This window comes from Macrotis lagotis, chromosome X (assembly GCF_037893015.1).
Source record: "Macrotis lagotis isolate mMagLag1 chromosome X, bilby.v1.9.chrom.fasta, whole genome shotgun sequence".
NCBI classification, from domain to species: Eukaryota; Metazoa; Chordata; class Mammalia; order Peramelemorphia; family Peramelidae; genus Macrotis; species Macrotis lagotis.
The window spans coordinates 655,608,632-655,621,150 of record NC_133666.1 but is presented as its reverse complement, the minus strand read 5'-3'; the positions used below and the strand labels follow the sequence as shown (position 1 = coordinate 655,621,150).

At 41.3% G+C, this 12,519-nt stretch overlaps 1 protein-coding gene across 3 annotated transcripts in view; it reads right to left on the bottom strand.

Annotated features, from left to right (window-relative positions):
• INSR (insulin receptor) overlaps positions 1-12,519 on the bottom strand; it is a 160,478-nt gene that overhangs the window by 43,519 nt on the left and 104,440 nt on the right. For all 3 annotated transcript variants that reach the window (XM_074205131.1, XM_074205133.1, XM_074205134.1), the window contains exons 4-7: positions 9,893-10,038; positions 9,206-9,350; positions 6,524-6,738; positions 761-887 (exon numbers count right to left, since the gene is read on the bottom strand). In XM_074205131.1, the coding sequence (XP_074061232.1) occupies positions 761-887; positions 6,524-6,738; positions 9,206-9,350; positions 9,893-10,038 (633 nt within the window). The remainder of the gene's footprint in view (positions 1-760; positions 888-6,523; positions 6,739-9,205; positions 9,351-9,892; positions 10,039-12,519) is intronic.

The window sequence follows — 12,519 nt, the reverse complement described above, 5'->3', positions numbered from 1 at the left end:
GGATAGAGCACCAGCCCTGGAATCAGGAGGACCTGAGTTCAAATCTGCCCTCAGAAGCTTAATAATTACCTAGCTGTGTGACCTTGGGCAAGTCACTTAACCCCATTACCTTGCAAAAAAACCCAAAAAAAACCAAGTCAACAACTATCCTGCATCCTAGCCTGAGATTTGGAATCCCACACCAGGTCATTCTCCCAATGCCATCCCCAAATCAGAAACCATGATCAAATCTACTCTGCCCCTTGTTTCTGGAAGAAGTGCATCCATCTATTCAACTGTGGCTCCACTCACCATCCTGGGAACTTCCTGGAACAAAATACCAACATCCTGGTTAACACTTTCCTCTATATGTTGTTTCTCCTTATTAGAGTGTAGATTCTCTGGAGGCAGGAGTTTTGACTTTTTTATTTTCATCCCAGAATTTTGCATAGTTGCACAACAAGCAATTAATAAATGCTTCATTCTTACAAATGCAGAACATGAAGAATTCAGAGTAATATGGGAGGATACATATGAATCGATGAGAAGAAAAGGAATTCATGTTGAGATACGAAAAGCCAAGACCAGAAAACTAATTAACAAATATAGGACAGATGGCTTTATGCTTGTCTTTCTCCTGTTTTCCAAACACTTAATTAGGGAATAAGCTGAGACAATTGTGGTTGATGAGTGAGCTTGGGGAGTAGGGGCGAGTAGCAGGCAACTCTCAATTGTTTCCCTCGGTTTCTTTGTGGTTTCCCAGCACCATGTTTCTACTCACGCTTCTTTGTAGAACAGCATGAATCCCAAGAGATCTCGGAAATCAGGGGGCCAATAAGGCTCCCACCTCAGTAAGATCTTGTCGTGAGAGGTTCTGATGGAAGAAAATCTGAGCAGCTCATTTTCACCTGGGGAAATACAGGCACATAAAAAAGTATTAGCTAAAAAACCTGGGGGCTCTGGAAATTGTCCTGTCCCTAAGTGTTTATGGAAAGTGTTGATCCCTGAAATCAGAGACAGTGTGAGGTAAGGACACTTGATTTCAAATCCCAGGACTGATAAATTACTGTGTGACCCTGGGACAGTCACTTAACTTCAGAGTCTCCCTCTCAATAAAATGAATATAATAAGTCTTCTGTTACCTATTTCATGAGGTAGTGATGAAGAAAGAGTTTTCTAAATTATTTTCAATTCAATATAACAAACACTTATTAAGTGTTTGCTTTGTATAAAACATGTTTTTAATACACCATAGAAATGGAAATAATCATCAATGAATTAACCAACTATGAATAACAATTGTTCACCCTTATATTTAATGGAATGTTTATTATCATTATTGTTATTTTCATATTTGATGGGATGTTTATTATTACTGTTAGTAGCAATATTAGGTTGATATGATTAATATTAGCAAATAGTAATATTAATTAGGCAGCTAGGTGACATTGGATAGAGTATTGGACCTACAGTTAGGAAAATTTTCGTTTAAATTTAGTTTCAAACACTTACTAGATGGTATGTCTCTGGTTAAGTCAGTTAACCTGTTTGTCTCAGTTTTCCCATCTGTAAAATGGGGATAATAACAGCACCTACCATCTAGGGTTGTTGGGATGATAAATTGAGGTAATATCTATAAAGCACTTGGCAAATCTAAAAGCATTCTAGAAATGCCACCTATTTATTACTCTCATTCTCAGTTTTTTATTTCTAGGATCATTAGTTTAGAGGTAGAGGGGACTTTAGAGATCACTGAGTTCTAACTCCATATTCCCCCCTAAAGAAATGGAAGCCAAGAGGGATTATATGCCCAAATGGAATAGCTGGTGAAGGTTGGGTAGTATTCCCATCCAAGGGATGGAGTTCAAACCAACCCAGTCCTAGGATAAGTTGCCAGCCAACTCCTCCTTTTCGTGTTTTCTTTTCTCAGACTATTGTGCAAAGTGACAAAAATGACTAGGTTTTTGTAACTCAAAGTGTAACATCTCAGAGGCTGGAGTCTGGCTCATTCATGGATGAGAGCTTCTCACTGAAACCATCTCTAGAAGATGTGGAGTACAGATAGGACAAGATGATCATGATGACCCTTATATCTTCTGCCCTAATCCTTCAGCATTCTCCAGACCTGTGTCCCCAGGGGTGAAAAAAATATTTTTTCTGCCCTCCATGCATCAAAAAATGTTAAACCTATTTAATATTGAGGGCTCTGCCATCCCCCTAGTCACCCAGTCAGGTGGCTAAAGCCCTGGGCTGGGAGTCAAAGCAATCTGAATTTAAATCCAGCCTCAGACACTGTAGAACGCTGGGCAAGTCACTTCATCCCTGTCTGCCTCAGTTTTCTTCCTGTCTCCATCCTTCCCTCAGTGTCATTCTTGATTCTTCCCTTCCATTCACCCACATATCCAAACACTTGGCCAGTTCTGTGACTCTTCTTTCTTTATACGTCCCCTTTTCCCTGCTCACTCACAATCACCGCTATGGTACAGATCTGGTCTCCCAGTTTATCTCAAGTCTCTCCCTAATCTATTCCACCTTCAGCTGCCAAAGTGATACTTCTCTCTGCCTTAGTGCTCACATCTATAAAAAGGGCATACATAATAAGCCCTGAAACACCTACCTCCCAAGGTTGCTTAGAAGATCAAATGAAACAGTTAAATAAAGCCCTGGACAAATTTTAAGATGTTAAGTAAATGTCTGTCATTAGTAGTCATAGTAATATTTTCAACCGAGAGGCAGCAAATGTCCAGTCTCAATGGCAGTCATTTCCCCATATCATCCGGAGTACTCCAAATCTTTTTGACCTTGGTTGGGGTAGACTTTTTTCCAATCTCCTGTTGTCTTCTTCTATTCCCAGTCATCCTCACACCCACTACCTGCTTCCCATATAGAGTTGCATCAGTATCTGCCTGAACAAAAACCCTCCCCCAGACACAGCCACCAAGGTTGAGAACAAGAGAAGGGCAGCCCACGTTCAGCTTCCTCCAGGCCCAAAGAAGAATGTATTCCCTCTGGAGAGGCCGCTAATTGACACAGGGGAAAAAATATTGAACTAGAAAAACAGAAATCTGCATTCAAGTTGGGCTTGTGTGACCCTGGGCAAGTCACTTTACCATTATCTGACTGAGTTTCCAACTCTGTTAAATGGGAATAATAATAATAATAATAATAATAATATTAATAATAGCACTTATGTTCTCAGGATTATAGTGAGGATCAAATGAGATAATATTTGTAGAAGGGTTTTGCAAGACTTAAAGTGTTATATAAATATTAGCTATTCCTGGAAACTGACTCATTCCTTTCCTCAGATCATCTCCTTCCACAATCGCTCTCATGCCCCCTCCCCATTGTTCATGCCCATTCTCTCACCTGCCCATCTAATCCCTCACTTATGGATTCCCTCTTTCACCTGGTTATTCACTCCTGCTTTCCCATGTCAAAATGGAACATCTATTATAAGCAAGGCCCCAATGGAGGGTAATGAGTAAGAGAGCCATATTTCCATTCGGAGGCTCAGAGGAGTCCTGATCCTTTTATTTACTAAAAACTCCAGTTAGGCAAGTGTTAAACAAACAGTAAGAGACTACTAGCACTCCCCACAACAAGACTTCCTAATAATAAGTAAGAGGCCCCAGCTTTCGGTGTCCTTAAAAAGAAAACAAGTGGACCTCACTTAAGAGGAAATTCTGTCCTGGGTTGCATCATTCCCTCAGCCCTAGAGACCCAGCTCAGAAACTAAGTCTGCTAGCTTCCTTAGCAGCTGAGGCAATGAGGGGGAACCCAGTGGAGACACATCATTCATCAGAGGACCAGGCTCTCGTCTACCAGGCCAGTCCTTGACACAAGAAACTTCCATTGCTCTGTATGGCTCTCAGAGAAAATATTTGGCATTTTTATTTTATCTTCTGTCTTTATGTCACCAACATTTCCCACTGTATCCATCTCCTGAACCCTCCCAGAGTCTCAATCCCTTTATAATAAAAGGGGGAAAAAGATGAAAAAATAATTTCAGCAAAACTAACTATAAAAATATACAGTGGATCCCCATCTCTACAAAACACAAGGGGAGATAGTCTCCCCTCTCATTCTGGTTTGGTTCTCAGTCATTTTGCATCTGCTTAGCATTTCAAGATCCTCCAATCTTGACTTACAGGCTTTGCATGATTTCCTCCAATGTAGGCTCTGTTTCAGCCAAACTGTCTTCCTTCCTGGATCCCCAACAAGATATTCTCCCCTTCCTATTGCTCTGCCTATCTCCCATCAAACTGCTTCTGCTTTCATCAAGAAGTTTTGCAGGGTTTCCCTACTTCTCTGGGTTCTCCTTAGTCCACACTGTTTTGGATATATATACATATATATATACACACACACGCACACACGCACACACATATATATATATATTTAATAGCTGTTGTTTGTCCTTCATTCTCTTTCTTTTTTTCTTTTTTCTTTTTTTTTGGCAAGGCAAACGGGGTTAAGTGGCTTGCCCAAGGCCACACAGCTAGGTAATTATTTTAGTGTCTGAGACCGGATTTGAACCCAGGTACTCCTGACTCCAGGGCCGGTGCTTTATCCACTATGTCACCTAGCCGCCCCTGTCCTTCATTCTTAAAGAGATCCATGACATTAGGAATGTGATACTATAACATACAAGTGAACTGAATTTAAACTATGCAAAATCACTAACCTCAACACTCTCTTCTCTGGAGCCATCTGTATTCAGTGGCCAGATATGGATCAGAATGACTAGAAATAGCCCTGGATGATTGGAAGACCTTGATCTTTTAAGCTAAAGTCTTTTTTTTTTTTTTTTTGGTTTTTGTAAGGCAAGGGTGACTTGCCCAAGGTCACACAGCTAGGTAATTATTAAGTGTCTGAGGTCACATCTGAACTCAGGTCTTCCTGACTCCAGAGTCAGTGCACCACCTAGCTGCCCCTAAGCTAAAGTCTTTAAGAGGTTTGACTGAAGGTACAGTCATTCAGAGATTAAGGCTAACTCTAAGGCAACAAGGCTTGAGGACTAGAGAGTTGGCCTTAGAGTAAGGAACCTCTTTTTTCTTTTTTTTGGCAAGGCAAACAGGGTTAAGTGGCTTGCCCAAGGCCACACAGCTAGGTAATTATTAAGTGTCTGAGGCCAGATTTGAACTCAGGTACCCCTGACTCCAGGGCTGGTGCTCTATCCACTGCACCGCCCAGTCACCCAAGGAACCTCTTGTTATAAATCCTGCTTCTAATGTATAACCGATAGATGACTAGGGGTATCACTTTGCTTCTCTCCCCTCCAGGGAATTAAAAAAAACTACAAAAGCAGAGCAGGCATTGTCTGGGTTTGGAATCAGGAAGCTGCAAGTTCAAATCCAGCTTCTGATAATATTGAACCTTTGCATGATTTCTGTGAGGATCAAATGAAGTGATATTTGTAAAGTAGTTAGCACAGTGCCCAGCACTAGAGAAGTATTTATTCCCTTTCCTGTGAGGGAGTCAGGAGTCAAGGAAAGTAATATTATTCCTAATTTGCAGATGAGAAAACTGAGGCTTAGGAAGGGGAAAATGATTAAACTGTGATATCTCATCTCCTGACTCTGTGTCTTTGTATTGACAGTCCCCTATATTTGGAATGCTCTGTCTTTCTCAGATTCCCTTTCTGGCTTTCCCAACTTACTTCAGGACTTAAATCTTTTATAGGAGGCCTTTCCTGTACCTGCCCTCCCTTCAACCTCCCACCCCTTAGTGCCTCCCAACTATTCTATATATATCTCGTAGGCACATAACCATTTTCGTGTTGTTTCCCCCCCTTGGAATACAAGCTCCTTGAAAGTAGGGGTGATGGTTTGTCCTTTCTTTGTATCCCAGGACCTGTAGAAAGTCTTTATCCAGGACATAGTAAGATCTTTTTTTTAGGTTATTTTTGCACAGCAATGGGCTTTAAGTGACTTGTCCAGGGCCACACAACTAGGTAATTATTAAGTGTCTGAGGTCAGATTTGAACTCAGGGACTCCTGACTCCAGGGCCGGTGCTCTATCCACTGCGCCACCGAGCCACCCCTCATAGTAAGATACATGCTTGTTGACTTTACCATGCTAAGAATGTCTTAGCTTGAGGGTTACTGCCCTCATGGCTCCCAAAGTGGAACTGTAAAAAGACTAAATGGAAACCACTTCCCACTTTGTGAGGCCAAGATCCTTATGCCCCAAGTCACATCATCCTTTTAACCCCTTGTATTTAACAACTGATACTGACATGGCCCCCTAAATTTACTGCAGGATCTCATTTGATCCAAGCAATAATTCTATGGCAGAAGAAGAGCAGCTAATGTCCCCATTCTGCAGGTGAACTGAGATTTGGGGAAGGTGAACATGTTTACCAGGGTGGAAGTTAGTAAATATCAGAGGTGAGATTTGAACCCAGAAACCAGATCTCTCCTGATTCCAACCCCCAATCAAATATCCACTATGATATTAGCCATCTTTGGATAGTTCCTGGATAGGTGGGCCCTAGCCTCCGCCCTGCCACAGAGGTCTTGCCAAACCAAGTTTTACGTACAAGATGCCTGGTCACCGTTGGTCTTCGATGCAATATCGTTCCTCTCCTGCCGGCCCTTTGTGCCAGAAACTTCTTCCATTTTGTGGATTTCAGAAAGGCAGAGTTTGGGGTTATAGTGGAAGAAGAGCTTCCCCTTGGCGATGGTGAGGTTGTGTTTGCTCCAGTCCCACAGCTGCCTCAGGTTCTGATTGTCCAGGGCATAGAAGGAGTAATTCCTAAGGAGGGGAACACATGGAAAGGTTGGATCAGCTTACTTGGGAAGGGTGGTCCACCCTTCTCCAGACCTCTTCACCTCCTGCCTAAATGACTTCCATAATCTCGACAGGTCTTCCTGCCTCAAATCTCATCTCTCTCCTATCCATCCTCTAAACAACTGCCAGAGTGGGTTTTCCAAAGTTCAAGTCTGACTGTGATAAAATGAAGCTCCCAGAGGGTAGAACAGCTTCATTTTTATATTTGTACCTTTGATGCCAATCATAGTGTCTGACACCCAGTAGGTATTTAAATGTTTGCAAACTGACTTAACCAAAAACTTTGGTTCAGGACAAAGGCATATTGGCTGCACACATTTCTTTTAATTTATTATTTATTCTTAACTTTTTATTTTTTGAGTTCTAAATTTTCTCCCTTTCTCCAGTCCCTTCCCCATCCAATGAAAAGCAATACAATACCATTTAAAAAACTATTAACTTTTAAAAACATTTTTGGATTTCGAGTTCCAAAACTGATGTGTACATTTCAAGGACTTGTGTTTTTTATCCATAGGAGAGCTCCCCTTCCAATGCTGCTCATAGTACCTGACAACTTGTTGGATGGTATTTGAGAGTCCCTGGGGCATCACTCAATCTGAGTGATGAGCCTTGCCAAGATAAACTATGCAATTCTCAAATGATAACACATCGAATGTCACCAGTCCTGTACATAAAGCCTCTTGAGCCTGTTGACATCTATGAGAGGTATTCTTATGGTACCATCATTGAGAAGCCAAGATAACCTCACTGAGATGAAGCAATGGAGGAGAACTGCAGGGGATGTGTAGAACCATGTGTGCACATGCCTGTGTATATAGGCACCCATGTGTGCAAGTGTGTACTGTATATTTTGGTTCAAGTCTATTAGACAGCTAGGTTGAGCAGTTGATAATAGTATTGGATTTGAAGTCAGGAAGACCTGAATTGTTTAACTGTGTGATCCTGAACAAGGCTCTTAACCTCTCTCAGCCTCAGTTTCTTCATCTGTAAAATGGGGATACTTCCCAGAATTGTGAAGATCAAATGAGATGCCATACATAAAGTGTTTTGCAAACCTTAAAAGTATTATAAAATGGAAGTTATTATTATCATTTATCATTATCATCATTATCTTTGCAACAAGGACCTGCCAATTAGGAAACTCCCTCTACCAAGGCAGATCAGCAACTTCTGTGCAACTTCTATTCTTAGAAAATAGCCTGAAAGAGGAAGGGAAGGGAAAAGGGAACAAGTTTTTATAATATATATATACTACTACTCTATATCAGGCCCTGTGCTAAGTACTTGACAAATATTATCTCATTTGATGTTCACAACAATCTGGGAGGGAGGTGCTAATATTATCCCCATTTTACAGATGAGGAAACTGAAGCAGACAGAGGTTAAATGACTTGCCCAGGGTCACACAGCTTGTAAGTATCTGGATCACGATTTGAACTCAGGTCTTCTGACTCCAATTACTGTATCAACTAGCCCCCATAAATAGATGTTTATTTTCATCGACAGAAACCCATAAACTCCTGAGAGTGGGGACCATCCTTGTAGTTTTCTTTGTACTCCCAGTCTTTAGCAGAGTGCTTAGGACAAAGTAAGTGCTTAATAGATGTTTACTTATAGACTGACTAGGATCTATCCAGATGGCAGGTTTGATCTTGGAGAACAACATATGTATATCCTTTGGATGTACTAAAAGTGTGTCAGTATATATTTGCACAAATAAATATATTTGCATATATTTGTATATCACCCCAAGTATTCACATGGCCTATTTGTGCCCAACCTGTGGTAGAGTGTTCCAAGCTCATATCCGTCTCATCAATCACAGTCAGATATATTCCAATTTGCCTCTACCACATTGATGTTCTATGACAAGAAAGGACAAAAACCAACCACCTGGGTCTCCATATTTCATATTTGTTCACAAAAGAGACCCTTTTGGAAGGGTTACTCACTTCAAAGTTCAGTTAAGGGGAGCTTGGTCTCTCCCATTTTAGTAATCTCCTATTTATTTTGTCTTGACTTATTTGTGTATGTTATTGCCCCTAAGAAGGTCATATGTTCCTTGAGGGAATGGACTGTTTCTTTTTCCCTTTTATCTCTAGCATTTGGAACATAAATGCTTCTTCAAATGAACTGAACTGAACTTAAAGTGAATTGAAATGATTGTTATGGAAGTGTCAGTATTTGTGTTACTTGGGGACCTGTGAGTCTATTTTTACAAACATGGTAAAAATATGAGTTCCCTACCTCTGGGAGACTCCAATCCAAACTACTTCAAGTTTACTCCCTCCAATAGTCAAAGAAGCTTCTAAAATGACACCCCTCTTCACTTAAAAACCTCACAAGCTTCCTACCCTCCACCCAACACACACTTGGAGCCAGTTCTCCACTCAAAAGTCCACAGTACAGAATGTCAAGAAGACAGGCTTACTCATTTTCCAGGGTCTCTCCTCGAATGAGGTGCAGTTTCCGGAAGAAGGAGAGGGATACTAAGGCATAGGAACGACGGATCTTAAGGTACCCTGTGATCTCCTCAATTAAACCCAGATTGGCTTCGAGTTCAGCTGCTATGTTATCTGGAGAGCAGGGAGAGAGGGGGGAACACACCGTCAGCAAGTCCAAATCATTGAGAGAGTCTTGCTCTGCATATTGACACAAATGATTTCTACTCAGTTCTAATTTCCTCATTATCTGTGATATTAAACAGTCTGGCTGGAACATATCCAGGATGCAGTCAGCCTGGCTAGAGGATTAGCTAGCAGGTCACCTGAGGAATGTTTTGTGGGGTGCCAGGTGGTGCCCTGATTTTGGAATCCTGGCTCTGCTATTTGACATTGGACTAATGACTTTAAGGAGCTCTTTTGCTGTTCAGGATCAGGGTAATGGCTGGGCTGGTAAGATGTGCACAGTTGGCCTCATGGAAAGCACTTTCTCAACTATACTAGAAAAAAGTGAGCTGCTGTTCCAATTTTCAAGACTCTCCTCACCCTGGAGCAGGAGGAACTTCCCAAGCTGTGAAGTCCACCCCCCCACTTATTTGTAAGCATCACAGAACTGGCACCTAATTAGTGTTGCCTTGGACAGAAGTCCAAGTCCATGCCCTTCCCCAGACACTCACTGCCACCACGGATGTTTATGACAAGGCTCCCATTGATGACGGTACACCCTCGCAGAGCCTGGGCAGCATGCACAGAGTCAATGGTCCGGTCAGCCTCGATGTTGCAGACCTTTGGACAGGGACCGGAACAGGGAGAACAATGCAGGCTGAGAGAGACAAGACACAAAGAACAGTTCTGTAGTATATAACAAGTCATTGTTGGAATGATGATCAGCTGGCTCTCCACGGTCCATCGTAGCAAGGCTGAATCCTGCTCTGGTGACTTCCTAACCCCATAGGAGATTGCCTGAGCCTCAGCAAAGTGGAAAAAAAAAACTTAACTGGGGCGACATAGCCAGTAAGAAGGCAATAGGATTCAATGGAAAGAACACTGATTCTGGAGTCAGAGAACACAGATTCAAATCCTGCCTATGATGTTCATGCAGGCAAATCAATTCAACATCGACAAATAGGATGGAATGGACTATATCAAAGGTCCCTTCTAACTCTATCAATCTCTTGTCATTCTTAGTATTGATGATGTTTGTCCTTTATTCTCAAAAAAGACCATGACATCAGGGAGGTGATGCCAGGACAAGCATATGAAGTGGATTTGAGTGAAGGGATGCTATGCAAAGTCACCAGTCTTATTTTCTCCTCTGGAATCATTTGAGTCCAAATCAGGATGGCTGGAGATGGCCCTGGATGAGAGGAAATCAGGGTTAAATGACCTACCCAAAGGCATATATTTGAACTCAGGTCCTCCTGACTCCAGGCGCTATCCACTGAACCACTTAGCTTGCCCTCAAATATTGATGACAAGATAGCTGGGGGTATCTGACTAGATACTAAACTCTGGCAGGAGTGGGGAGGTTTTTTTAAAGAATCACAGAATGTTGACTTGAGCCTAAGAAACTAGCTAGTCCTACCTATAATAGAACAGGAATCCCGTCTACAGCAAAGTCAACAAATGGTTGTGCAGTTTCTCCTCTGGGGTCTGGAGACTGGAAGACCTGGAGTTCAAATGCCACCCCAGATACTTACAAGTGACCCTCAGGAAATCAGTTAAATTTTGCCTGCCTCAGTTTACTCATCTGTAAAATAGGGATAATAATATGAAACACTTTGTAAATCTTAAAACATCATGTAAATGCTAATTGTTATCATCATCATCATCATCATCATCATCACCATCATTATCCCCTAGTGGCCAGCCCTGACTCTGAGCTTAGCTGTGTTGGACCTCAGATGATAAGACATCCAGTCTCTTAAAGCCTATACTCAGAGCTTTTCCAACACGGTAACCTGCCAGAGTTGTCATTTTCTTGTGGTACCCAGCCTCTGAAAGCCCAGAGTTCTAGGCTGTATGAAAGGGCAAAATGGAGAGGCGGGTAGAGAGCTGGCCAGGGAGACTTGAGTTTTTCTGTCTCTGACATACCTTGCTTCTGGCAAGTACCTTCATCTCTTAAGAGTAATTAATTACTGGAAGCATCTAAGTGGCACAGAGGATATAGCTCTGGGCCTGGGATCAGGAAGACCCAAGGTCAATTTGGGCCTCAGATGGCCACTGTGTGACCCTGAGTGAGTCATTTAACCTCTGCCTGCCTCAGCTGCCTCAGCTGTTAAAATGGAGATACTAATAGCACTCCCTCCCTGGAATGTTGTGAAGATCCAATGAGGCAATACATGTCTAGTGCTTAGCCTAGGGTCTGACATACAATAGGCATTATATAAAGGTTGTTCACTGTTTCCTTTTCTTCCCCCTTTAAGCTACTCTTTAAGACTGCAAGTTGCACAGTAGAATCTTGGAAGAGGAGTGTCCTTCACTAGCAGCACCTTGTTGCAAAGATGATGATGATTATGATGATGATGATGATAATGATAAATGTGCTAATAATATTATTAATGATAATATAAATTAAATTTCATATAATCAATACTAATTATAATATAATAATAGTGATAATAATAACTACAATTATATAATACTTTCAAGATTTGCAAAACACTTTATATATGACATCTCTTTTGATCCTCACAAATCTGGGGAGTTTCCTCATTTTACATTTGAAGACACTGATGCTAAGAGAGGTCAACTGTCCCACCTAGCTGCCTAATGATGTTATAGAACTAAACCAAAATATATAGCACACATATACACATATACATATTAGTCTATATGTTCCTGTGCATAGACATGGTACTATCACAGGATAGAAAAGGACCCTTCCCCTCCTTCTTTGATTCTGAAAATATAACTGAGATGGAATTACAAACTTCAAAGTTGAATGGACCCAGATAAAAGAAGGTGGTGAAATGGGAAGAATTAAAAATGGGGATTTCTTATAAAGAAGATACATGAGAATTTACACCTCACTAATGAGAAACCTGCCTATTATCATCCTGCTGTAGGATTCTACATTACTAATTAGATTAAGAGATTAAACTTGGTTGTCATCAGGAAGTAATCATTATTAGATATAATCATGAAAAATGAACCACAAACAGGATAACAGACTATCAGAGTTTGCTCTCAAAATCGAGAATGTCAAAGCTGGGAGGATCCTTAAAATCCACAATTTAAGAGTGGGGAGGATCCTTAGAACACAGGATGTCAGAGCAGGAGGGGTCCTTAGAACATAGGATGT